This window comes from Morchella importuna, assembly GCF_003444635.1.
Source record: "Morchella importuna strain M04M26 chromosome Unknown Morimp01GS035, whole genome shotgun sequence".
NCBI lineage: Eukaryota > Fungi > Ascomycota > Pezizomycetes > Pezizales > Morchellaceae > Morchella > Morchella importuna.
In genome coordinates, this window is record NW_025763432.1 from 285,704 (window position 1) to 313,319 (window position 27,616).

Sequence of the window (27,616 nt, forward strand, 5' to 3'; positions counted from 1 at the left end):
CAGCAACAAAGAGAGCTACCTATCAGCTATCTGTCCGCATATCAAAAAAAAAGACCCTTGCCTCCCTCCCTACCCGCTGTCTTTCACCCCACAACCTCACCTCACCCTGTCCTTGTCAGCATAGGCACAAGAATCCATATCGTCATCCTTATCTCTAGCTAGTGTAGCTCTCTCTCTTTCTCACTCGCAATGCGTTTACGCCCATTCATCTTTCCACTCCTTCTGTCCGCAGCCCACGGCGTGCGCAGTTCCAAAGACACCACCGAAGACACCGATTACGTCTATGCAGACCGCATCGAAGTCTCCTGCCTCAGTCGCTCCATGTATGTTAATTGCTGCTCAATTCTACTTCTGATGTTTCGCATTTTAACGTGAGCGCAAAAAAAGTGACACTGGCGACCATATCCAAGATCCCACCACCGGCGCGCTGCAGTACAGCCCGTTCGCAACATGTAACGAGACCAACACGCCGCTGGCATTCGGCTTCAATCGCGACCACAGGGAGCTCAACTGCACGATCCCGTTCCTGTCGGACGAGATGTTCCACCTGCTGGAGTTCTATGTGCACCATGACTCACCGCTCGCGTGTCGTATTCCGGCGCGGCCGCTGGGCGGCGGGTTTGATGTGGGGCGTGTTGGCGTTGGGGGTTCGGTCGAGGGGGCCGAGTGGGTCCCGTTGGGTATGTGTGCTTCCTGGTGGTGGTTGTTTATTAGTGGGGGGAAGGTTTGATAACTGTTGGTTGGGTAGTGGTGCTAATGTGAGGGATTGGTGGTGGGCAGTTTTCTCTCTCGCTGGGAAACTCGAGTTCTCGCATCTCCATATCGCAAACCGTATGAATGTGATTCTCCACCTCTCCGCGCCAGGAGTGATTGATTCTGCGACAGCATATAGCACGAGCCCGCTGCTGGAGTCGACGAGGATCATTATTGGAGATCCACTGACGCTGAGGTTTGCGGTGAGGTGGTATGCGTCGACTGAGTTGCCATCGTTGCGCTCTGGGAAAATTGAGGATGACGAAGGGAATTTGCTTGTGTGGGTCTTGGTGATAGTTATTTTAATGGGGTTGGTCGGAGTGGGGGGAGTGATGTTGAGGAAACGAAGGCGCGGTGGTGGAGGTAGAGGAGGTATTATCGGGAATGGGGTTGGCGTGAGGGGGGTTAGTGGGGCGAGTACAGGTGGTGCGGGTTATGGAGAAGGAGGGTATGGCGGGTTCAAGGGAGTTACTAGGAGTGGGGGGTACGGATATGGCGGGTTTTCAGGGAAAAGGAAGGATTGAGGTGGAACGAGGTGAGATGACAGTATGTGTAGCTGACCATAGTCCTACTTTTTTTTTTTTGGCGGATCTTGTTTATGTTAACTTGGCCACGGGATGCTTTTGGTGTTGGTGAATGTGTGATGCGTGATGTGTGATGTGAGTATGTCGAAACGAGCGGTATAATCTGTACTTCTTTCCTTCCATTTCTTATGTCCAGGATAGCATAGGTAGTAGTTAGCATACATAGCTAAGTAGTTAGTTAGAGGATACATGCATTCATCGGTAGAAAATAAACGGAGGATTGGTTGGCTGGCTGGTACGTAGGGGATAAACGTTATATTGATGGCCGTAGAATAAATCTCCTCTCTTCATGCCTGCGGGAGTGCTATAGCCACCTACGGGGCTTTGTGGAAAGGAATGATCCATGAAAGCCAAGTCTATGGCGGATAGCCAGTATATATAAAGCATGGAGACGTCTGGTTCACTGCACCGGTACCGGTACCGGTAGTAATGTGTCATTGCGGGAGCACCGAATCCGTTCCGGTATGCCGCCATCCGTCGATATATGTTGGAAGTCCTTTCCTCAACAGAACGGCTCTTCAACTCAAGCTCCAAGAGACAGAGGCGAGAAATGTCGATAGGTCCCGAAGTTGCGGGATAGCAAAGCTCGAGAACATAGAAGCTTGTAGTGTTGGTGAGAAGAGTATCAGGTTGGGCCCCTTTGGGGGACGAGACGAGATATGAAGAAGCCAGTTACTGCTACATAGCTCCATGTGTGTGGGAGCTTGAGGGTTCTAACTTAAGAAATGGACCGGCCAAAAGACAGGTTGACAGGTGGCTACCAAACAACGGTAAAGCTTAAGACGACATGACAGCTGTCTTCGATATATTATGGGTCACGCCAGACATTTCTGACCTCAAGGTAAGTTCCGATCGAGTCCGATGCTGAACAAGGCGATGTTGGTATACTGATTGGAGATTGGAAAGATCCAAAGACGACTTCCTCGAGATTAGGATTGGAAATTGATCTGGTTCTCCTTTGCCCTAACCCTGAGAGCTTCGATGTCGTCAAGTCAGGAACTAGAGCCTACGGAAGCTTGGGAACAGGAGGGAGGTGTCCTTTGAGAGTGGACGGTAGGTTGAGGTTGACGATCTCGGGATAGCAGGGAGATTTTTGAGTATTTGCTTGTAAGTGTTAGCACTAGTTGTGGAATGAATGTAAGGGAAACTCCTCCTTACTACTTGTGTACCTCCCGGGCTCCTAAACATGTTTTTTCCGTAGGTTGTTTTTATGGCCCAGGCTATCCTGAGTAATCGATAGCTTTTAGAATCTCGAGTTTGAGCTGTGCTGGAGGTTTCTTGTGCTGTACTGGTCTTCTCCGTGTAGAGATAGAAAGATACTGATATCTAGTTGATGCTTGCGCTAGAAGGAGCCAAAAAAATTCGTTTGAGACATACGTCCAGAGCTAATATTTCTTCCGAATTACCTGTACGTCCATACGCCTCTCCAAATCCCCTCGAAGGTCCTTACATGTCCCACCTAGTAGTCCGAGCCAACCTCCCCAGAACCACAACCCTAACCCACACGTTCCTTCAGGTGTCAACACTTCTGCAATCACCACCATACTGAGCCACAGAAGTAACGTGATCCCCACGACCACTCAATGGAAACTAAAAAGATGTTCTTAGCAAGTTGTCATCCATTGGCTATATGTAGCTTGCTCATCCTTGGCTCGATGTATTAGGCCTCGATACTGGCCATGGATGTGGAATTGTAATCACTGAGAAAGGAAGCTTTCCATGTAGATCAATGACCGCTTAGCCAATGGGCGTAGTAATAATCCCTGGACGGAGATACCAAATTCCTGGTACTACTGGCTATGGCCTGGGTGAGCAATGATACTGGTCCAATAGGGTATATTGGTATTAAAAGAAAAATTACCGACCCTTTCGTAGGCTTGTGGCCGGCCATATGGTACATACTGTACGAACCCGGGGAGAGACCGGGAGAAGATGAAATTTTTTCCTAGAGGGAGGTGATTTCCTTGCGATCCACCTACGGGCTGAATGCTGAGTTACAATGAAACTGAAATGACGATATACTAAACGGGATGATCCCCCGACCCCGGCTGGTAGACAGATAATGTGAGAATCCCTTAATTACATATACATAGTTCCCCCCGAGCGAGTCTCTCAGATGTAGAAATAAATCTCTCCATATAGTGCTCGCTACGGGTTAAAGAGCCCAACGTGACGTTCCGATTCGAAGCTGAGCGGCGTCGACATCGTATGTACTTCATCTAGCCCCCTGCCGTTCCTTGGCTACTAGCTGCAGGGCAAAGAAGGTAAATATAATATCGATTCCTACAACATGTACAAGCATGGATATATATCACTTTCCGGTTTTTTTTTTTACTTTCCCCATGTTGATATTAATCCTCACGCCATGAAACCCGGCACATGGCTGGCGTGCATGTGCATATATCTATATCTTCTAGCTGCGGTGAACTTTAACCTTCTCACCGATGATTAGCTTAAGTTAGTACCTTTTCAATTTTTTGACACCAGACGTAACGGTGGAAAGAAAGTCTTGGTATTCTGATCGACTGACGTCAAGGTACGTACATACACTCATGACTGCGTGCCTCATCTATCATATCATATTAATCAATATTTCAATGATCTTCATACTGCACAGTAGGGTGGGTACAGAGTGGGGCTAGTTGACGTGTAGAGGTGCTCGCGCGCGCGGTGATTCTATACAACATAACATACATTGCAATCATTGACTCTTTTCCGAACGGAAGTGATTTTCAGAAAACGATATCCAGTACCCCCACAACCACCCATTGAAATCTCCAAGTCGGCTGGGAGAAGACGGTAAACGGAGAAAGGTTCGAATAGAGTAGAATAAAAATGGCTCATTACTAGTTACCGACCGGCGCTACAGCACACACTGCATAGATACTGCATATACATAGAGTACATGCAGTCTGATCTAGTACTTGACCGTGTCAGGGTTAGGGTTTCACAATGGAAAAGTGCTTCACTAAAGATCACTCGGAAGCTATCCACTAGCTCAGCTCAACGTCGACGTTCCCCCAATTCGCAAATCTTGAAAAAAAGATTATGGTTACTCGCAGCAGCAGCACCTCATGCAGGATGTACCCTGCCCCGGTAGGTTAATCCTTTCTTTGCTTTTTCTTTCTCACTAATCGACTCTCCCTCCTATTTTGATTCCTCCCATTAATATCCTCTTTCCCCCTATACCCTACTATAGGCCCTGGCCGCCCAGGGAGAGGGATCGACCCCAAGAACGACACAGCTAGGATGATGTGCCGTCCCGTAAGATCTTCTCGATCTGAATCTTACCCGCGATCTACTACACCTGAGAGGAGGAAGAGCCAGAGTAGTGAGGTTGGGGGGGTGTCAAATTACCTTGCTCCCGGGCCATTGCATGAACCGGGTTGGATTTTCGGTGATCCACAATGTGTAAAGCAATTTATCGCACGTGGCGAAACCGTCAGGCAGGCCGCATGCATATAAGTGGCCCCAGGCATTTTTTGTTCACTGCCGGTCGGATCTGGTAGAAGATATTTCTTTTTAGCATTGATGTATGTAGCTCGAGTACATGTGTAGCTTAGAGGAAATTTCGAAAGGTTCTGAACCTTGGTTTTGGAATTTTGAGATGTTTTTTGTTTACTTTTTAGGCCATATGGGTCTAGCGGAGTATAATTTGTTTTCTTACCATCTGAGTGGATACGTAAGTTTTATGTACGTAGGTGATTCAACCCAATTTTTGGCGTTTCCTGCTCACATTCGAAGATGAGCTATAACTTTGAATAACGCACCATCCCGAAGAGTCAAACCTGTGATATATCGTCAGTATATCCTTTCCTTGTTGATTTAGTAATTTATGCCAATAAAATGTTTGTACGGAGACTTACATGCGCTCATGCAGGCCTTACTCAATGTTAAGGTCTAATGATCCGCGAGCAACTGACGAAACGTCTGATGCTTCAGGAACTCTATCAATTGAACATAAATATCCTTTTAGACTGTTCATAGTATAAACTAAAAACGGCACACCACGTTTCATGGATTTTGAATCCTACCGCTTGAGGTGTGGAAGAACTAGCGCAACTGTTACTAGTCCCTCTCGGGCGGCTCCAGTTCCCATTTAAAAGTGGATAAATGGGCACGCTATGTAGCTAAAATTCTTACGGCGGGAAATACGTGCTGCTCTCGGTTTCGGAGTAGTTTTTCCGAAACACATACAGTATTGTATTTACATATGTTATTGAAATTCGTTGACATAGCCACTAGATGTAAGATTTTATTGGTCGGTGCTCTTGCATAAATTAAACTAGGTGGCGCTGGGCGCGGGTACTTGCCGCATTGGAGCGGCAAATGGCATAACATGGCTGCGCTGTTAACCGGTAAAGCAGGTGTGCCTCCATATTTGAGAGGGAAAAAATGAAAACGCATTTCTACTTACCTAGTTTGCTTTAACTGATTCCTTACCCCACGTTTGATCTAGTTTAAGTTCTCCCAAGCATATATACATTATCCCTTAAACCGTCAGGCTGAATTGCAACGAGACACTTAAACCCTTTATGGTAATCGTGATATAAGCAGCGCTGGATCTTGCAACCTGTCACGCATAATGAAGACTACAACTTCAAGTCTCTAGGCGTTGATCCTATCATGTTTCCGAAAAGGGTTTAAGTGTCTCCCATTGTAATTCGGCCTGACGGTTTAAGGGATAAGGATCAAATCTCACCGAGAATTTGAAAAACTCTAGATTCGTCAGTTAACAGTCAACGAAAGAATAAGAATAAGAAAAATCCACGTTTCACTTTTTACTCGATTTGGCCAAGGCCTGAAGTCCTCGGCAATTGAAGAACTCCAGCGCCTGGTTTACCAATCAGCCTTTTTCTCTTCGTGACAGTTCACACATATCGATTATAACGGTTTGGTGCTCGTCGTGTACACACTGCAACTTGAGTGCTGGCATGAATCTTTCTAGAGTACCTTTTTTTTTTTTTTAGTTGGCCCAAGGAAAAAGGGTCAATAATATCCTTATTAGCTAGGTCGAGCACCAGACACCAACACGAAGCCGACTAGCGCGAGGAGTGAAAACCAACAGTTTTTTCAAGTATCGAAGGCTATGCAGGTAACCTAGAGTACAAGTGACAAGTGTACTGTTTGTTTCAATTTCAGGTTAATTTGATATTGGACCGAGTTTAAGCCAATAATTCTTATAAATTAGTTCAGTATAAAATATTGGATATATACACGTATTAACCTGTAAAGTCCGAGTGATCATCGATGACTACAGAAGTGATGATAGCGTCTAACTCGGCTAGAAAGGCTGCAGAAACTATCGTGGGATATTTTTACGTACTTGATTCAGTTCATTGGATTATTTTCATAAAATCGCTTAGTTTTCACCGGTGAAAAACGCCGACAGCCTTCGAACCTACTAAGCTGAACCCTGTTTTTCTCCTCCCTCAGGCTATCGTATACAAAGCCGAAAGTCTTGCCGGTCATTTCTTTAGAAATAGAAGTTAGTATAGGTCTAAGTGACGACTAGCAGTGAGGCTTTAGACCAGACGAGGTTAAGTTCTATTGTGGGTTCTTACAATAGTTATGTGGGGAGTGTCGTGACCGGCTCATCACTCCCATGCATGTATGTACCAGATAATTATACACGTATGCAGGAGGAAATATCTCCAGGAAGCCTGGGATTAGACTAGGTAAGTGTCTTCCCTCTGCTTTAGTGTTTTCTTTTGAAATTCCGATCCAACCATTGGTGGGACACATATTGTGATATACTAATACGCCAATCAAAGTATACCTTTAGCGTATGAGAGTGGTCCGTGTTGTACCCAACGTCAAGGACGTTGGGTTGCATACCAGTAATATTCCTTGCCAAGATGCACGATCCGGCATTGCGGATGCTAGTGCGTCTTCCGCGAGGGTGAAGAGTTCGATCTGGAGGAGCATGACAGCTTGACCGCCTCATGAGGGGGACCACGTCAAAAGGGGTTATAAAACGTGGAAATTCGCCGAATGTCACAATCAATCTGCACTCGCGATACTTAACAAGACAGAAAATACCGGCAAGATCAGCAACCGGCGAGATCTAAATCATCTGTTTGTAGATATTAAGGGAGGCATCGTCAACATAGCGTAATTGAGGATCGATGCATATCTGTACCACGGTATCACCGGGGCTAGGCGTTAAGAGTTTTTCATCATTAGTTTTCTTCTGATAATAAAGGCTTGCTAAGATATGACAAGCGGTTTCATATCGCTGAATAGTGATTTTAGACATTTCTGTGGGGTATATGGTCGAGTGTATATTTTACAAGTTACAAAATAATCAGGAGGTCGATTGGAAAACGTGGTTGTAAGAACTATCAGGCATGCTATTCACAAACGAGACATGTGGACTCACTCAATTCTTTTCGTTGGATAGAAGATCTAGCCACGAAAAAAAAATCCAGACTTGTAGCAGTACTCTACAACTCCACCACGCAGATTGTATGTCAGCCTCAAGTTTTCTGCCTCCCGACATGTACGATCAGTTGTAATGGCCTCCTATGGGGATGACGGCAGGTCTTGCTCTAGTAGTTCCCCCCATCTGCCCACAATTGTTTGTTGTAGTTTTCGGTTAGCCTTTCATCGTTTCCATATCTAGGATTCTTAATTAGTATTCTGGTTTATCTCTGAACCCCAGATTTCATGTGAATATACTTTTCCTGCCACTCGACAAAACCCCCAGTGAGTACATAGACCTCTTGTTTTTTTACTTTTCCATCCTCATCCCTTTCATTTGGCTTTCCATCATCATCAATATTCCCAGCTGTGACCCTTATTGTCGAGTCTGCTCCGAACAATCTTTCACGCTCACGGAGGTATTTCACAGCGGCACTAGGACCGCGAACCTGTGAGAGGGCACAGTGAAAGACAACCTTCTCAGCCCCTTGGAGCTGACGTGCAAGGTCTGGTGCACTGTAATCTAGTGTTTCTGAAGGAACATGACGTGAGGATTTGATATGACCACCGATGTGATCTGTTGATTAAACCCCACTAATCAGCATTTTAACAACCGCAGGGATTGAAACTCATTATTGAATAATAATAAAAAAGTCTGCAAAAACTTACCTGAATCTCTCACATCAACAACAACAACTTTCTGATCAGTTGGCTCTGTCAAGAGCAGCGCACTGAGCCTCTCACGGGAGATTCTATTCAATGATGGAAAAGCACTTGACATTTTCAAAATGATGAGTTGATGAATTGGTTTGCTCCTAAGTCGAAAGTTGGATTGGTGTGGGCGGAAGGATGGTGGGATGGCGGGGCTAACGCGGGGTTGAGGCGATCTGTAGTAGTAGAAATAAGTATAATTATCCTTGGAATAACACAAAATTTGACCTTCTATTTTATTTGTTTAGATCGGAGTTACCTAACTTCAAAATGATGTCCACACTATCTACGTGCAAGCACAAGCTAATTCTTGTTGGTCGGTAGCTGCGTAAGGTTTGAACTTCCTTGCTACTCCAACTGGCCTTGCCCAGTCCTATTATGCGTGTAGATCTGGGCACGGTAGTTTAAATACGGTTGCCACGGGACGACCTTTTACTAGTGAACACCTGAGTAGCCAGGTGAAATACTCTGCCATGCCATCGATTACCAACCTACATGTAACCAACCCAATTGCATAAAACCCCTGAATTTTATGCTGACATTATTTAAGAGGCTTTATTGGTAGGTACTTACAATTGGGGCGGAGGCCGGATGGGGGGTACAGTTTTACAAGACGGGAACAGATACTATAAACAGATCAAGTAAGTGCTTGGGCGCTCGTGACACGGCCTGGGTGATAAGTAAACCAACGACCCAGTCCACTGATCACGAATTAACCCGTCTTTCAATGCGAGATTGGAGATCAACGACAAAATCAGTAAAGTGGAATATCAACCAAATAAACTTTAGTAACATTACCAACCAACGAGAGTACAGTATATTGCCTGTGTTCAACTTCCACGGAACATGCTAGGTGTTTAGAAAAAGGTTCGGATGCCTGTTATAATGAATTCAATGCTATGATGATAGGGGCAAATTAATTCGGCAGCCTATGTCAGAAATTTGGAAAGTCATGCTCTTCTAGTAAGTATATCCGATAAATATAAACCAGACGTACCCGAAATGATCCGAGTTGGAAGATATCCCCATGGATAGGTAGAACTAGAGACACCAAGTAGAATTATTGATTCTTGAAATACATGTTTTTTGATATAACTACATGTACATGTAGTTAATACGAAGGTCATACACATATGGTACCTGAGGATATATGCGCTGGTTTTAAACTTGTCTGCTCGACTTTTCTCACCACGAAACAAGCAAACTAGAGTAGCTAACTCAGGTTTAACATTAATATCTCACGTTCTATATGTACATGTGTGTTATCTCTGGTCACTTTTATGAAAAGCTTCTGAGTCGAGAAGCCCCCACTTGACCCCCAAGTTCTCAAAGCAAGAAATAGTGGAGTTATTAAGCCGCAGCCAATAGCCAGTCAGGAGAGTATGTGCGGGGTAGGATCATGCAGATATAATGCAGGTTCCCGTCTGATGGTACCTGAGCACAAGAGTCGTCAAGTTGTTATAGATGATAGAATGCTATGACAGTGTTGGAGCGTTAATTTTTACCTAGTAATTAACAGATGTTCAATCTCAGCCAATAGAATACAGAATTGAGAAATCATGAGCACTGAATGATAAGATAAGGTCTGTGCATATAATCTCTATAGTGATGAACTTTTGAAGAAGATCTAGACTTTGCGTAGATATCCGAGTATCAGGTTGTGGAAAACCTTATATTCACAGCGAACATACAGTGTCCGAATCCCGCCAAACACACAATATTAATTTCATACTATGGTCATATTTGAAAAAATTTCGTAAATAATAAGATCTTGTGATAGTCAGACAGCAGAACATGAAATATACTATCTCGTAAGATAGTTATTTCCATGTAGAGCATATGTAGTTTTGGTAATCCACGCTCGAGTGGATAAAATTTCACTAGAGAGCTGGCCGAAAACCCACTAACCCGGAGATCAAAGCACCGGATTTCCCTTTGAAGATATTGTATCCTCGACTGCGGCTTTTATTAATTAAACATTTATCCAATGGATCTAAAGGCGTCGCAAACTTATAAAAACACTCATAAATAAACCACGTGATAACCCCCGCGTACCCCGCGTCTCTCATTGCCATTGAGGGCCGAATATCGAATTTGCCCCAGCTGGTTGGCAAGATGGGAGTGGGTATGATTAACATTTGAAGCGACTAGCCAGGAACCAGATCAGCAGCAACGTGCCGTATATCACGGGCTTTGTGTAGGTATTTATGCCACCTAAAGGCATGGACAGCCCCTGCATGCAGCAGGAAAGCTATGTGAACTTTACTTTTTGTGTATTATATCCTAGGGTTGGTTTCCCGCTTCCTAGACTAGGCACTCTGAAGCTTACTGGAGAACCTAGCTGCCGAGAATCATATGGTTAGTTTAGAATAACTTTACATGTGCTTGATATTCCTCAACTGAAGAAGAAAAAACTTGACATTATCTCGTTCTTGGAGAAACATTGTAAACATGTATGTACTCGCGTAGAGTATAAGGTGTATCCATGTCGATAAGACTTGCCCTCTACGCGGCTCGATCCAACAAATGCCTTCTAGAACTTTAATTGCAATTCCATATATCGATGACTGGGCTTTCGGTCGAGTTGATGGCGATCAGTTGCGTAGTATCACAATGAATGTCGGTGTTAAACACCTACCATACTGCTGCGGTGAAAGCCCTCAAATTGATTGTTACTGAGATGCCGTCATAACTGCCGTCATCAAGCGCACAGGACCATCTAGCTAATCCTGCAGATATGATTGTGCAGAAATGCTTATCCGGTACCTTTGAATTATGGAGAAATTCTCCATCGGCCTCCAGGTTCAGTGTGGTTCGTCCTCCCAATACCCTATATCTGGATGCGTATGATCAGCTAGTTGCAAAGTAACCCCCACAGAGATTTGGTTATCAATTGATACTTACATAACCCTACCAACCTCTTGAAGTGATCGACACTTTGAAAGGACGCGGAAAGCAAAAACAAAAGAAAAAGGCCAACTATACCAAAATCGTTTCTTATAGATAGAGTGTAGAAAACATTATGCGGACCTCTTGCATGGCCCCTTGCTCCAGTCTCGCGGAATATTGACTACAAGTGTACCCTGCAAGCCCGGCTCAGTTGTGAAGGGCGAAACAGGATGTACAACGTGGAATGCAGGAAGTGCCTTGCTACGCTTAGAACGGAACAAAATACAGCAAAGAACCATTGTATACGTAGGTATTAAATGGGGAAGAAGGTACGTACATGTAGGTGTACTCACTCTGTCTAAACAGGCCAGAAATGGATAATTACCCAAGCTTATACTCGGGCATTAATTAAGTCCTGAGAAATTTTGTGAGGTCGTTGCTACTAAGAATTCTCAGGACTTAATTATATAAGCTATATTTGTTGTAGGCAAATTGCAAGGACAAAAAGCTTATGCTGGTCAATTGGGACATTCATGAATGTAGAAGTCAGCGCAGAGTACTAATCCTGGGAAAGACCCCAGAGTGTCAACGTTAGCAATTTATCAGAACACGAGATGGTAAACACGCGTACGCACAATATAATGTTTATATACATGCATTTAGAATTCGACAGATTGAGAACTGCGCCAAGGAATGCGGTGAGGTGGATGCAGAGTCTCAGAGTACTGTCCTGAGCTCACGGAACTCGATGTTAGGCGCATACATGTAACCTATACATATGTACTCAATAACTCGCTTTAATATATACGGTTGTAGAGTACCGGTGCTCTTATTGCAAGTACATGTAAGTAAGGCGTAAGTCGCGGGATCCGGAGGGCATCATTGAAAGCTGCCGCGATGACTTTTCTTTAGAGATTACATAGGGGGTACATGAATGTACATGTACATAGATAGTATGTATACCTTATTCGAAGTACCTACAAGCTGGTTGCTGCAGTGCCGGTTGGACTGAACCCTGTGTGTTTTTGTTCGAGTGAGAATGATCAAGTCCGGTGCATCAGTTGCATTGGCTGTATTGTACTAGCTACTAGTCGTTGGCTACCATGCCTCGCGTTTTCGCGATTTGCTAATATCCGAAAGGATCAAGGGCGTTTCTTTGGACAGACAAAGCGGATGGCATCCTCCGCGTTTCTATTTTCCTTGATCAATTAATCACTTCGTCTTCTTCTTCTGCTTCTCTTCTTTTTCTCTCCTCCTACTACTTACCTCACCTCACAAATCGAAAATCCAGTAACATCCTTTCAGGAAGGAAAAAACCCTCCCCGCTTTTTTTGTTTTCGCTTTTATATAAACTACCCATCATCCACCCCCCACCCCCCGCGCTAAATTCTATCACACAAATTCATTCAAGTCGACCTGGCTTCTGTCTATCTAAAGAAATCTTTGCATTCAATTGCATCACTCACTCGAGTCAACCAAACCTCCAGGGCTCTTTGTTCAAACTTTCAGATAAAAGCTTTCACCTCGTACAGCGCAAGAATGGCCGTGGAAAAGAAAATCATTAAGGATGGTGACGGTGTGAACAAGCCAAAAAAAGGGGACACAGTCACAATGCACTATACTGGCACTCTTCCCATCGGAACCAAACTCGCCGATGGAACCACCTGTGAAGAGCCAAAAAAGTATTATATATCCAACCCAACCTCACGAGACACTACTAACCCACAATATCTTCAGATTCGATTCTTCTGTTGACCGTGGGGAGCCCTTCGTTACCAAGATTGGTGTTGGGAAGGTTATCAGAGGTGAGCCCATGCCCGCCGTCATCTTCACATTCAGAGAACCCCCCACTGGTACCTGCTACGATCTGTTTCCGTCGCCACCTTCTTTCTTTGGGACGCAAGCAGCTAGGGGGTTTTCGGACTGTTTTTGACATATTTGGTAGGCTGGGACGAGGGAGTTCCCACGATGTCGTTGGGAGAGAAGGCGAAATTAACTATTACTGGGTAAACCATCCCTATTGGCATATTTTCATCCGAGCTTTGTCCCTCCGCCACTTGATAGGAACCGTTTTTTTGGCTAACCGCATATATAATTACTCGCATGTGTTTAGTGACTACGCCTATGGAGAGCGGTATGTACCATGAATTGCGACACCTCATCTACATTTACTTACAGGGATTATCCTTACGTCACAGCGGTTTCCCCAACTTGATCCCCCGAATGCTACTTTGGTCTTGTAAGTGCTTTCCGTGTGTGCATAGTCGATGTGGTTGATGTCGATATCGATACCAACATGCACATTATTCGAAACAATACTGACTTTGTGAAAACAGTGATGTTGAGCTCCTTGCTATTAACGATAAGAAGTGCGACGATAAACCGACTGACGGCAAACCGAACGCTTGATTCCAATTACTTTCTCTAAAAGCATCATCAAATCGGATTCCACATATGGGGTTAAACGGCCGGGGGAAATTGGTGTTTTGTTTTCGGTTTCAGAGAAGGTTTTTTTCTTGATGGATTTTTCTGGGTATGTTTCGTTCGACCTTATTGGCTAGTTTTGTAGCCAGTACGTGGGCATAGGAGTCATTGTAGCGGTTAGATGTTGGGATGATTGGGGGTGGTGATAAATGGAAGAAAATTTTCGAAACTTTTTGGTGCTGCCGTTTTCTTCATGAACTTCTGCCGAATCCCACGTGTGAATTAACCAATGACTTCTTTCAGATCATGAGCACCCATGCACAAGTAGGTAACGTTTTCGACCCAGTACTGTGTCAGACCTAGAAGTGTGTCGCATGGCAACGGCACCAAAACCAGACACAAAGCCCCCAAAAAGAAAGAAGACCCCATAACACCATAATAGAGGATAATCCATCTGGAAACCATCCTAATCCGTGTGCTTTTAAAATGGAATTCATTTGTTAAATATCTGGCAGTAAATATCTCAAGAGATGGAGATAGCTTTGGCAACAGAAATCCCCATACAAATTTGTATGGGATTGACATTCTTCTAGGTCTGACACGGTACCCGGTCTAAAACGTTACCGCCATAACTCGAAAAATTGGCTAGCTTCCAGAGATCAAAATTACTTGTATGGGAAACTTCTGATGCAGATCGATGCCATTCAACCAATCACTCGAGTGATAATCCCTAGCCGGAGATAGCCAATTTTTCGAGTTTTGGCGGTACTCTACATACATGCAGGCAGTGGTAAATCTGAGTTGAGGCTCGGTGTATGGATTCCAAGCGAAGTAAAAAGAAAAGAGCCAATTTTTCGTGCGCTGCAGATCAGATTTGGATCTGTGTTCTTTGACGATCACATTTCAATTGCCCGCATATATATAGCACTGGCTAGCCCAATCGGATCCTTCTAGTTTGCAGAAACGACAACGAAGCCGTTGATCCTACGTCTCGAACCACCCCTCGGCTACGAATTCGGCCTTCTCCACGCCAAATAGTATGGGGGTCTTGTAAACGGGTCTGCCTCGAATCCATGGTATGTATTTACATATCCGCAGATATGTAAGTAATGATAGACTGACCTGACATTGGCGAACATCGATCCACCCCAGCCAAATCTGTGATAAACATCTAGCGTCATCAGCCGAGGGGTTAACTAGAACCACATGGTTCACATCTGAGTACTAATCGTTGCACAGGGCGATTCATGAGAGAAATAGTACTCCCAGTATTATATCACAGGTCAACACGCATTATAAATGGCTAGAGGAGAATATGGGAGTCTTACCATCACCCAACTGAGCTCGAATCGACCAGCCTTCTCTTGGGTTCTGGAATCTCCCTATTTGTATCTACCGCCGTACTACAGGGTTGCGCAGGTCTAGGATCGATCCGGGTTTCTGCCAACAAAACGAAAAAGAGGAAGGTGATTGTAAAGAGTCGAAGATATTGTCACCGACTCTCTATAATACAAGGCTTTTGCCGACAAGAACTAGACTTCTTTGAACATGGATATACCAAACCAGACTGGCATTTGACAGGACATTATGCACGTAGGTACATGTATGTACTTTGATACTACATACGCCATACAACATATCACTCTAGTGGCCAGTAAGGGTACCAATGAAGCCTGCGCGATGTGGATGAAAGGGGAAAAGAGTTTATGGAAAAGGGGATTCTGTGTTATCAGATCTATGCAACCACTGCATTAGTTGAGGAAGGTTAAACGCGGGTTGAACTGGCTACTATGCAGCTAGGCATGTCTAGAGCATGTAGGCAGGGCGGGGGTGATCGGGGGAAAAATTGTAAGAAACATTCATATCATTATTTGAAACTATCCCTTGAGACGTGTTGAAACTGTCTAGCTACTCACTCATACAGACAGCTTGTGGGCTCTGATATTGACCTCCAGTCCTGATGCGTGTAAGCTCTCTTCATTATACTCTTTCTTTGGGCCATGCATGAGCGCAAGCTTAAGACCGGCCGGCGCTGGGCTTCGAACTACATGCAATTACAATTCCTCGATACTAGATCGACCACTGCCATATTGTTTTCGAATCTCCCACTGTTCGACCGGCGGGGCAATGGAACATCCTACATACACATATACACATTATACATATAGGAGTAAAGTGTGTCATCTTAAACCCGAAGGCGCATCATCATCGCCATTATCAATTGCTACTACATATACATACGTACATGTACGTATACGTATGTGAGAAAGTTTTCAGGCCAGTGATCATGATCGTCTCCGAGCAGAGACCTACTCCTTTCATGTACTCATGAGGTACCCCACGAGGGGGGAGCAATGTGGCCACCTGCTTAGATGTTTAAGATGCAGGTGAACAGAGCCAACCATACACCGTGTTTGACAGCGGCATATATGGCGACAACGGAGTTTCCCAAAACCTGCATACGGGAATTACTTTCCAAGGATGTCTATGAACCGAATCGTAGCGCCCACATAGATACTCAATTGAAATATGATTATGAGCGATTGAAATGAAGCTAGCGAACTGGCAATTCTTCAGATAATTTCTGCCTTATATTTTATATTTCCACACCTGATGCAGTAGTACACTTGTTTACATTTCCTGCAACATATGCAGCACACCCACCCACATACATCTCGCCCTATATCTAACCCTAGATAGTTTTATCAGGCTTTATAATTTATAAATTTATCACATAGATGTGCGCGTGCCGGTGTGTTGTTTAATTATTCTAGCTTAGTCACCTTACCTTTTTCTTGACAGGTAAATCCCACACTATTTTAAACCCACCTTCACAACTATACTTACATGTTTCCGGGGTATGTGGATATATATATCGCAAACCCTGTATCCGGTATACGTAATTATGTCGAAAAATGACAGAGTCGAAGAGATAATTCCTAGCAGATATCTCTCAACGATCATAGGAAATCAGTACATGTAGGTAAATACAGCAACAACATGGCAAAGACCTGTGCCTCTCTGATCGCCTCAATTCAATTAGCGCGAATTATTCCGACATCAAAAGAATACGATCCTTCGTAATTAAGAGGCAAGCTTGAGATTTGCAATTCTGATTGGGCGCACTACTCTCAAGACGGAGGGTAAGTCTCCTGACTTCCGCGACACAGTATACTCATAGTAGTACACTGCAGGGCCGACATTGGGGCGGACAAGCGTCTTGATATGCTAGTCCTATGGGGCCCCTAGCCTTTTCCCTCCTCCTCCACCTCCTCCTCCTCCTCTTCTTCCCCACCCAGAACCCTCAAACACCATCAATGTAGGTCGATCTGTTGAGCTCAAGAATGAGGGAGGAAAAACCCCTGTTAATATAAACTTACGTCATATTAACGCCAAATTCGCAACTATAACTGCGCAAGCAAATTCATAGACTAATTATATAATCGATCGATCGACACATATTCCATCATCCCTTCCGTGATCATTTTGCGTCGGAAATTTGCCTCCAGACTTTTGAGAGATATGAAGTCAAAAAAGGTGTATATAAGTTAACTGCCGTGTTTTTATCTATCGGCCCAGAAAGGAACGCAATCCTAAAAGTAGAACTAATCGGCGATGCATGCCTATTTGCAGGAGCAGTAACAACTACACATGATTTATCCAGAACTCCCATGGTCAGTACTGCTCTGCCGAGACGAGAATGAAATAGGGAGAGCTCGAGATTTACTCACGATTTTGACATACAGTCTCTTTTTACGGCATGTACTAGCTCCTGATACACTATCATACAAAAAAGTATAGTTATAAAACTGATTCCCGATTACATACCTGCGGCAATATGTGCAAGGAACATACTATGCAGTTACATGTATACAGGGGTAATATATACCGTACCATTGTCTGTGGTTTCATTCTCGATTTTTCACGGTTAAGGGTCTACAACACTAGACGTCATACCAGGCTATGCAGAATGTCGAAAAGTGTAAAGCATTCTTCATGTGTCGCATGGAAAATCAATAAGGTTTGTGGCTACATATTCTACTAGGGAGCCACAGCCAGAAGATGTCGGCACATGGCCATGGGAGAAGTAGAGTACTATATTATATGTACGTACTTTAATTTACATCTAGTAGGGACCACGTTTTACGGCCCGCTATTGTGGCCTGGCCAGCTGGGTACATGATCTTTGATTCGTGAAATGGCAAGGTGACCCGAGATTCCCACTTTATACAGGGTATATAGCGGGCAGTTTGTATTCCGGCCGACGGCCGGGCCTATCAAAACTCTGAATTAATATAAAACGGCACAGTCTTCTCGAAAACTAGAGGGGCATAAGCAGAATTTTAGGCATGGTCCAGGTTTTGTAGACATGAAGCGTACATACATTCGATATCCCCCGAGGTTGGCAGGGCTAAATAAACCAGGTTGAACCTAGTTATCCATATACATTAAAATCGTTTAATTCAATCTTGGGAAACCCAATTGTTTGTTTGGTATTTTGAAACCAATCGGAATTCAAGACACAAGCGACGTACATACATTAAGATTTCTACCTGGTGGTTAATATAAACTTCAACGAACCGGGTTTTATAAAAGACCAGATTGAGATTTATATATATAATATACATACGTCTTTTTAGCAAGCGTCATTAATAGCCAGTTTTGGTTTCCATAGCCACAATAAGATACGACGTGTACAGTTGCGCTACATACAGTTAATGGCGCAAGAAAGAGGCCGAGAAATTGACAGGCATTATTCCAGTAGAGTGCTTGTTAACTTGCTTCCATACATGTGGGTTACAAGAGAAAGGCGATAGGACACGTATAACAATAGATAGCTGCATGTACCGCCGCACCCTGGATGTTCTTACCTAAGGTAACCGGGTGATATCGTATGATTCACTATCCCAGTTCTAGCTTGTGTGATTTTCGTACAGTTGAGGCAGCAGTACATACTTGCGATGAAGACAGAGGTCAAAATCAACCAGGTGCTTAAATAGACTGAGATACGTATGTGACTATATTAATTTTGATGTTGACAATTGCAAGCGCGCACCATAGCCAGCGGCTCAGGGTGCTACTAGTTAATCGTCTTACAGCCTACACACAACATAAGTACACATATACGTACATATTACGTAGGGTTACAGTCGAATCTCGCCAAGACATGTAAAATGTGACAAGTCTAGATCGAAGCATGTTCTTTCAAACCAAATGTCTAGACCTAATCTTGCTCTAAACCTTTTAGATATATATGTACGCGTCCAGGTTTTAAATTTATATGGGGCTACTAACTCATGTGGTCACGCAATATTCTTTTCATCGGATTAATACGATTATCGAGACTTAAACAGCTATAATCTACATGCCTTGATGATAGAGTCCCATAGGTAGAAAAATCATTCACAGTAAACATCATGAGCTGTCACTCGAGAAGGCTCATAGGACGAGCCCCGTCCCGTTTTTTTTCTTTTTTTCTTGTTTAATTCATTAATTACATAGCCCCGTCCCGTAAATGCGACGACAAGCGCTGCCCACACCCTAGACTGACGCCGAGTATGCCCATGGGAAATACTACATATTCCATCCCCTATTAATACCCTCCTGTGCGCCTTGGTGCGTCTAGTTAACGCTTCCTGTTATTCGTAGTGATCGATTTAGACAACCTCTAAGCGCCTAGTATAATTTATAGTGAACTTTAAGCATAAGCTAGTGCGAGGGCGCCAGTAAACGAGTAGCTTAAGAGACCTATCCTCAACATAGATGTTAATCCAGACCCGAGTGGTCTTAAATTAACTTAGTTTCTAAATTAAACCCAAACGGCATCTTTATGATAACCGCAGTCTTGTGTTTTCGGGCACAGCTAGCTATTAATCCCAACATGTAAGTACAGCATGTATTGATCATCAAGAACTTACAATTGATTTACAGAATCGTTTATGACTTTATGTAGTTATACGCGCACAGTAAAGAATATCCTGGAAGGTGCCATGAAGGACATTAATTGCACGATACCGTTTTCGAGTAGGTTATACACTGAGACAAGCATGGGTGAGGTCTGAATACTTGAACTCAAAGTTGTTAGCAGTCTTTTCACTCGTATATTCAGTTCCAGCAAGTTAATTATTCCCCTGTCTAAACTATATAGTCTTCCTCATCGTCACCAGAAACGTCTCCCATTGGTTGCGCACTATTTCTAATATTGATTGCATATCATTCGACAAAGAACTACTCCCGAGATGGAAGGGAACTGGCATTAAAAGGCGTGTAGCTGTTGCAATTGATATAAAAGAACAAACACTGACAGAACTACAGCTATATTTTTATACTAGTGAGGAGCGGCCTCCGGCCGCATATGAAATTAACCATCAGTTCGAGGAACTGCTGATAACTAAAGGAATTTGTATGCATATATGTATAAGATCCGGCCCTGTTCAATGGCTCGGATATGCGTGAGATTCGATGTAATGGTGGAAATAAACATCGATATGTAATTCACGTACGCATTCGGCGCCATCTGCCGCTGCGCGGCAGGCTGGGCCCCTCCTTGCTCGCGTGAGGTTGTAATTTTGGAAGAGTAGAGTCGATATTGATCTTGGACGGAAGACTATTATATATCATGACGGTAGTGCTTAGGGTTTGCCATTTAAAGAAGAGTTGAAAACATGCATGTCTCCCTTAAAGCACCCCATTCTTTGTCTATTGACAGCTGTAACCCGCTAGACCACAGAAACTAGAGGCATCTAAGCATCCAATTGAAACCTTTCGTGATGACAGAGATACCTGACTATTCTATTTAGATATGAAGGTCGAATTTCCCTGATACCGTTTTTTCGTGAACTACGTGTACATACTAACGCTACTCATTGGATGACTTAGGGTGCATACTAGAGCTAATATATCACAGATTACATATAAGGAGAGATGGAGATGAGGTTAAGTGCGTGCCTGTACGTTTGGATGACCCAATAATCCAGAATGACAGCAATAATCTAAGAAATTACTATCGCAGTACCGCCCGCACCTTCATTTCCTCACTACATTTGGGCGGCCGAAGGTCGCACTCCGCTTGTATTATAATAGGGATCTATGAGATTCATAATTCAGGGCTTGGCAAAGCAGTTATGTGCATTTCAAAATAAACCTTCCAGCTTGTTCTATCTTTGTTTCTGAATATCTGTCTATGAGCCAGTGTACGCGTGGTGAATTTGTCTTGCTTTCAGGAAACAAAATTGATATCACCCGCAGCCGCGGTACCGATACTAGCTAGCACTGATCATGACCAAAAGGTATATCCACTCTACACTGCCCTTTTACCACTAGCCGCTGATATACGTAGACTCACTGCTCCCCGCAGTATGGGCTTAAGCTTTTATCTTAGTCTGTATACGTACAAACTGGCGCGCAGTCAATGTTATACCCACCCGCCGTAATCACCTATAATAACCCGAATGCACGAGTTATAATAGACCCAGAACGTCCTTTATATCGCGGAAAATTCTTCCTTCTTATGTACGTAGGCTTGGAATAGTGTCGAACAAAACTGTTCATCTAATAAATATCTAAGGCATGCGTGGTGTGGTGAGTGCATTCTCAGGCCCTTGTTGTTTTGGAGTCATCAGCTATCACTCGCTTCACTATAGTGAGCGCTAGGTCCTAATTTAGTTACTCCCAATTTAAAATTGATTGTTTCCTCCTTTTCTTGACTTTGAATCGCCATAAAAATCTTGTCTGAACCTATCCCCTATTACGTCTTCAAGCAACTTACGTACATACTCCCAATCCACCAATCCGTCAAACCACCAACCCACCGCTATAACTACATAGCGCTATCAAACAAAATATCCACCCCCGCACCATTACAAAGACCAAACCACAATATGTATAACCACTAACAATCAAGAGTGAAAGAGATGACTGAAGAAAAAAAGAATGAAAAAAGAGTACTGAAGATCAACTCAAAGTAATAACTTGAAAAAATGTTATATAAGTTCCCTAACATTTCATCTCTTCATCGAAATTCCCCGACAAACCTGACGGTTCTTTTTTTCATTTTCTTTTTCTTTCTTTTCTCAAGGTGGTATAATAAGATGCGAAGGACAGTAAAAAAACAATCGAGCGATAGAATAGGAGTAAAAAAAAAAAAAAAAAACTAGCTAAATTCAACAAATCCTCCTACTTGACATCATCAAAAAAATACAAAATTTCCCCCAAACCCCAAAATCCCAAATTGCATTAATTTTAATACGATACCTCCCGTGGGTGTGAGGAGTAAAGAAGCGAAGTAAAGTTGTGTTCCAGCGCAGCCAGGCAATGTGTAGGTAAGTAGGTAGGTATAAAACATTCTGATACCCAACAAACGCCGTAAGAATAAGAAGCATAAAAAAACAGAAGAAAAAAACAGGAGTTGTCAAATATGTAAAGCTGAAACGAAAAAAAACGGAGAAAACGCAAGCTCGGGTATAGATACAAGTTACGCACAGGGGTAAGAAAACAATAAGGTACTTTATGACATTGAAAATTATCTAAATTTTTGGCTGAATCGGTTGGTTGGGTGAATGGTACGAGAGGGTATAAACTATAGGAATGTCTGAAAATAGAAAGGGTTAAGTTGGCTAGAGTGTTGATCCTTCTTCCGCTCCTTACTCCGACACTGTTTCCTCCCCTCCTCCTCCTCCAACTTTCCTCCCAGCGCACCAGCGCACACAAAGAACTCTTAGCACTCCTAACAAAATTAATTCCAACCCAGCGAATTCTCAGCCATCATCGGCGCCGAGATTTGCGCTGTCCTAGCACTGGCCCTTCCTCCACTTCCCCTGCTTCCCCTGTGGTCGAACCTAGCCGCACCGTGCATAACCGCGCCCCCACTAGTCATCAATCCACTCGCCGGGTTGCTCCCAGGCGAAACACTCCTGTTAATGGAGTTGCTTCTTCCGTGTCGTCCGGCCCTTCTCTGCCTGTACCTCCTGGCCACCAAGAACATCGCCGCACCATACGCTGCAGCGCCCGCAACAATACCGACACTCAAACCGATGGTCTTGCCGGATACGGTTGTGTTAGAGGATGTACTTCCCATAGGCGCAGCATCTCCGTTGTCGGAGGATCCGTCTCCATTGCTTCCGTCCCCCCAGGTTCCACCTGTTCCCATGGCGCCGTTGCCGTCACCAGTCTGGTCATCCATTGACGCGAGTAATGGAATTGATGGGTCGAGAAGGTTTATCATCTGAGAGACAGGCGCGTCTGGGTTTTGGAAGAGGCGTGCGGCGGGCGTGTGACGGTCTAGATCGAGCTTGTTGACAAGATCCTTGGGGACGTAAGCAAATGCGAGTGTTGTGACGTAGCCGCGGGTCTTGGTGGTGTCATAGGGCTGGAGAGTATGCATAATCACATCTGAGGAGTCGATTTGGAGTCCATAACAGAGACCGTGAGGGAGATATTCGAAGATTTGAGCGACAGCTACTGGGTTCTCGACGACAAAGGGGTAGTTGAGGGCGTGTAGGAAACCAAAGCGGACAAGGGTGTAGTTGTCGGGCTGTTCAGGCATGCCACCGGCTGGAGTGATTACCTTGGGGAGGTTTGATGGGATACCGGTCTGAATTGAGGTGGTCGTAGTGGTGGTTTCATCACCCGTTGCAGTTGCAGTAGTGGTCGAAGTGGTGTCGGGTGCTACTGTAAGCGCAGAAGAGAACCATTGGGTGGTAGATGTGGTCGTGGGCTTTGTGGTCAAAGTCGTACTGGGGAGCTCGGTGGTTACAGTTGATGTCTCCGAGGCCGAGGAGGTCGTATTACCAGCGGCCGGGATGGAGGTGATCTTGCTAGTGGGTTCAGTGGTTGACGTCGCGAACGTGGTCGATACTGTTCCAGTGGATGTATGAGAAGATGTCCCAGTGGATGTATGAGAAGATGCCCCAGTAGATGCTTCCGAAGACGTGGAAACGGTACCTGAGGAAGGCTCCGCCGTTGAAGTGCCATTGACAGACGGTGGGAATAAAGTAGTAGAATCATATGGCAGTGAAGTAGGAACCGACTCTGTCCCATTGTTTGTGGGTGCAGGCCCTAAAATACTAGACAACATTGATGAAGGATCCATGGTCGTGATTGTTGGAGTAGTAATAACACTGCTGTTGCCGCCGTCCGTCAAGATCCCAGTAGGAAGCACAGTGAGTAAAGAAGTGAGTGAAGTCGCAATAATGGTTCCATTGGTCTGGATGGGAAGTGGGATATCGCTAGTGATAGATGGGAGGTTGGTGGCGCTTGAGAGCAGGCTCGAAATATCGATAGTTGGGACAGTGACATTAATAGCGTAATCCGAGGTGTGAATAGGCAATACACTTGAAGCCACTGAGGACACGTCAATGATCGATGTCACAGGAGAAAGAGTGTCTACAAACACGGTTACGTTAGCTTTCGGAGATGGTTGAAAAGTAATAAACAGGAGGGTAATAGTAGTGAGTTACCATTCAAGTTACTTGGTAGGTTAGATGGGAGAACGCTTTGAATGACTGAGGTAGGTAAAATGCTTTGGGCAATTGATGTGTCGGGCAGGGTCGAGTTTGCGATATCGGTAACCTGGGAGACAGCCGAAGAAGCTACATTGCTGGCAACAGAAGAGACACCGGCTACAACAGAAGTGGCCTCTGAGACAATCCCGCTGGCAACTGACGTAACACCAGATACACCTGAATTGAGAACTGAAGTGGCACCTGAGGCGACTGAAGAAATGCCAGAAGCGACAGAATCGACGGCTGAAGTGACTCCTGAGACGGCCGAAGAAACGTCTGAAGCTGCGGAACCAACAGTTGAAGTAACACCTGAGGCCATGCTGTTGGCAACAGAAGTAACATCACTTACAAGAGAAGATGCTCCCGAAGTTACCTGTGAGAGTGCACTACTAACAACGGCGGTGGCACCAGATTCGATGGACGAGACCGCAGACCCAGCACTAGAAGTGATTGCTGCAACACCTGAACTTACATCTGAAGCAACAGAGCCAGCGGCAGAAGTAACATCACTGACAACAGAAGAAACACCAGAGACTGCGGAACCAACAGCCGTAGAAACACCTGAAGCTACACTATCGGCAGCGGAAGTAACATCGCTGATGAGAGAAGATGCCCCCGAAGTTACAGCACCGGCAGCAGAAGTCACTTCCGAGAGTGCGCTACTAACAACTGCGGTAGCATCAGATGCAATAGACGAGACCGCAGACCCGGCACCGGAGGTAATTGCTGCAACATCAGAAGTTACGCCCGAAGCAGCAGAACCAATTGTAGAAGTAACATCGCCGACAATTGAAGTTGCTCCTGAAACAATAGCACTGCCAACAGACGTGGCATCAGATGCAATAACTGAGACCGCAGACCCAGCAACGGAAGTGATACTTGCAACACCAGAAGTAAGACCTGATGCAGCAGAGTCCACGGCAGAGGTAACATCGCCAACTACAGAAGTCGCTCCTGAGACAACAGCACTGGCAACAGACGTGGCATCAGATACTACAGAGCCTACTTTGGAGGTCGCTTCAGAAGCAACAGAGCTAACGGCAGAAGTAACATCGGAGGCCACAGAGCCGACTGCAGAAGTTACATCCGATACTACACTGGAAGCGGCAGAACCGGCCGCAGAAGTAACTTCAGAGGCCACAGAGCCAACCACAGAGGTGGCATCTGATACCGCACTGGAGGCAGCAGAGCCGACCGCAGAAGTAACCCCAGAAGCTACGGAGCCGACCGCAGAAGTTGCATCTGATACCACACTGGAAACCGCAGAACCGGCTGCAGAAGTAACTTCGGAGGCCACAGAGCCAACCACAGAGGTGGCATCTGATACCGCACTGGAGGCAGCAGAGCCGACCGCAGAAGTAACCCCAGAAGCTACGGAGCCGACCGCAGAAGTTGCATCCGATACCACACTGGAAACCGCAGAGCCGGCCGCAGAAGTAACTTCGGAGGCCACAGAGCCAACCACAGAGGTGGCATCTGACACCGCACTGGAGACAACAGAGCCAGCTGCAGAGGTAACGCCTGAAGCCACAGTATCAACCACAGAAGTGACATCCGCAACTGCGCTGGATGCAACAGAAGTAACTCCAGGGACTATAGAATCAACCACAGAAGTAGCACCGCCAGCAGCAGATGTGACATCGGTGACTACTGATTGGACAACTGAAGTGGCGTCCGAAACCACAGAAGTGACCTGAGAAACCACCTCTTCCACCGCTGAAGTAACTTCCGACACTGCAGAAGTCACCTTAGAACCGACCTCCGACACAACGCTCGTAGCCTCCGAAACCACCGCGCTAACTTCAGAAACGACCGGCGAAACAGCCGCCGAAGTAACCTGAGAAACAACCGGCGCAACAACTCCTGAGGTAACCCCTGAGACAACCGAGCTTGGCGCCTCAACTACGCCGTCAACAATGTTAAGAATTCCACTTGACGAAGCGGTGGTGGAAGGAGCAGTAGACTCTGGGGTCGATACACTGGCGGTAGTTGTAACATCGGAGCTTAGAGGCGGAGCGGGTGGGGCTGAGGACGGAAAGAGCGACGAGAGGAATGCGCTGAGGTCGGTGCTAGATGCAGAGGATGCTGTTGTTGTTGATGATGATGATGAAGATACGGGTGGGGCTGGAGGCTCATTGGGGTCTGCGAGAATCGAGTTGTTAATAAAGTCGGTGACCGCTCGTTTGATATGTTTAGGGAAGTAGTGGGATGGTGTTGGCACTGTGGGTGGTGTTGGCACTGTGGGTGGTGCGTCTTGGGCGGTGGTTAAGCTGAGTGTTGAGAGGAGCGTGAGCGTGAAGATGATGTTGGGAGTCTTCATGATTGTGGTTGTACTATGAATTTGAACCTATGTGTGAATAAGACTTTTTTGTTTTGTTTTCTTATAATAGCCCACATAGGTCGTCGTCCTCCTACTAATAATTGGGTCAGGTTGGGTTAGATCTGCTTACCTGTAATGTGATGCTTAGAGTAGCTATAGTAGGTACAGCCAAGTTACTTTGCTTAACGAGCGTAATTGACAACCGCGTGCGTAGAAAAAAAACTGAATCAAATGAACGTGGGGCCTATGAAAGGGAAGAACCAAAGAAAAATCTCAAGGAAGGAATGTGTCAGCGCGCGTTGACTGTCATTCCACGAGGTGTAGGTAGGTTAGGTAGGAGTAGGTAGGGGAGGGTGAGGTAGGGAAAGGCATGGTGTTATAGATGGGTGTGTGGGTGGGTGTTGGTAAAAGGGGGTCAAAAGTAGGGGTGAAACTTACGGAAGGAAGAAAAAAAGCCTCCAAGCGAACCACCACCAACCCAAGACCCAAATTTTAACCGCGGAGTCTTTTTCTTTAAGAACCTCGCGCTGGCTGTCAAAGTATCTGGCTAGCTCTGAGACCCTCTTACCTTCAATAGTTGACTATGGCGGGGAGGGAATCAAATGCAGATATATGGGGTCTTGCTTGCGCTGCATGAAATTAGCGGGATTCTTTTTCGTTCCTGGTCTCTAAATCTGGCACCACTCGTATGTAGTGGAAATCTCACTTGTTACACACCCAGTCCCTACCCAAACAAAGAAACAAAAAATCACAACAATTGAATGGCGCGCGATAGAATGATAAGGCATAAAAACTCACAGTATTAATTAGCGTGCTTAGTTGTCACTTGATGGCAAAGTTGGGAGAAAGAGTCGATCCCTTGAAGTTGTCGGGAATGCGCTTTTGAGACAGTAACAGCGTCTCGTCTTTCCGTACGTACGTATACGTCAAGAAAGAAGTTGCAGGAAAGTAGCAGCAACGGATGAACGAGACAAACGAATGAAAGGGAGAGAGAAGGTGGGGTTGAGTGT

At 45.0% G+C, this 27,616-nt stretch overlaps 4 protein-coding genes across 4 annotated transcripts; 2 read left to right on the forward strand and 2 right to left on the reverse strand.

Moving 5' to 3' along the window:
- Nucleotides 1–189: 189 nt before the first annotated feature.
- On the forward strand, nt 190–1,277 carry LAJ45_09317 (uncharacterized protein; the record flags this gene model as incomplete). Its single annotated transcript, XM_046118860.1, has 3 exons — nt 190–323; nt 388–680; nt 781–1,277. 3 exons carry the CDS (start codon nt 190–192, stop codon nt 1,275–1,277), a joined length of 924 nt encoding a protein of 307 aa, XP_045967938.1.
- A 6,127-nt stretch (nt 1,278–7,404) lies between these two features.
- On the reverse strand, nt 7,405–8,946 carry LAJ45_09318 (uncharacterized protein; the record flags this gene model as incomplete). The annotated part of the gene is made up of 7 exons (XM_046118861.1): nt 7,405–7,495; nt 7,720–7,725; nt 7,914–7,958; nt 8,019–8,337; nt 8,430–8,647; nt 8,736–8,861; nt 8,939–8,946. The coding sequence occupies 7 exons, from the start codon at nt 8,944–8,946 to the stop codon at nt 7,405–7,407; spliced, it is 813 nt and encodes a 270-aa protein (XP_045967939.1).
- A 3,953-nt stretch (nt 8,947–12,899) lies between these two features.
- Nucleotides 12,900–13,788, forward strand: LAJ45_09319 (uncharacterized protein; the record flags this gene model as incomplete). Its single annotated transcript, XM_046118862.1, has 6 exons — nt 12,900–13,042; nt 13,098–13,165; nt 13,306–13,366; nt 13,474–13,494; nt 13,559–13,599; nt 13,697–13,788. The coding sequence occupies 6 exons, from the start codon at nt 12,900–12,902 to the stop codon at nt 13,786–13,788; spliced, it is 426 nt and encodes a 141-aa protein (XP_045967940.1).
- Nucleotides 13,789–22,518: 8,730 nt separating this feature from the next.
- Nucleotides 22,519–26,606, reverse strand: LAJ45_09320 (uncharacterized protein; the record flags this gene model as incomplete). Its single annotated transcript, XM_046118863.1, has 2 exons — nt 22,519–24,167; nt 24,242–26,606. 2 exons carry the CDS (start codon nt 26,604–26,606, stop codon nt 22,519–22,521), a joined length of 4,014 nt encoding a protein of 1,337 aa, XP_045967941.1.
- Nucleotides 26,607–27,616: the final 1,010 nt, after the last annotated feature.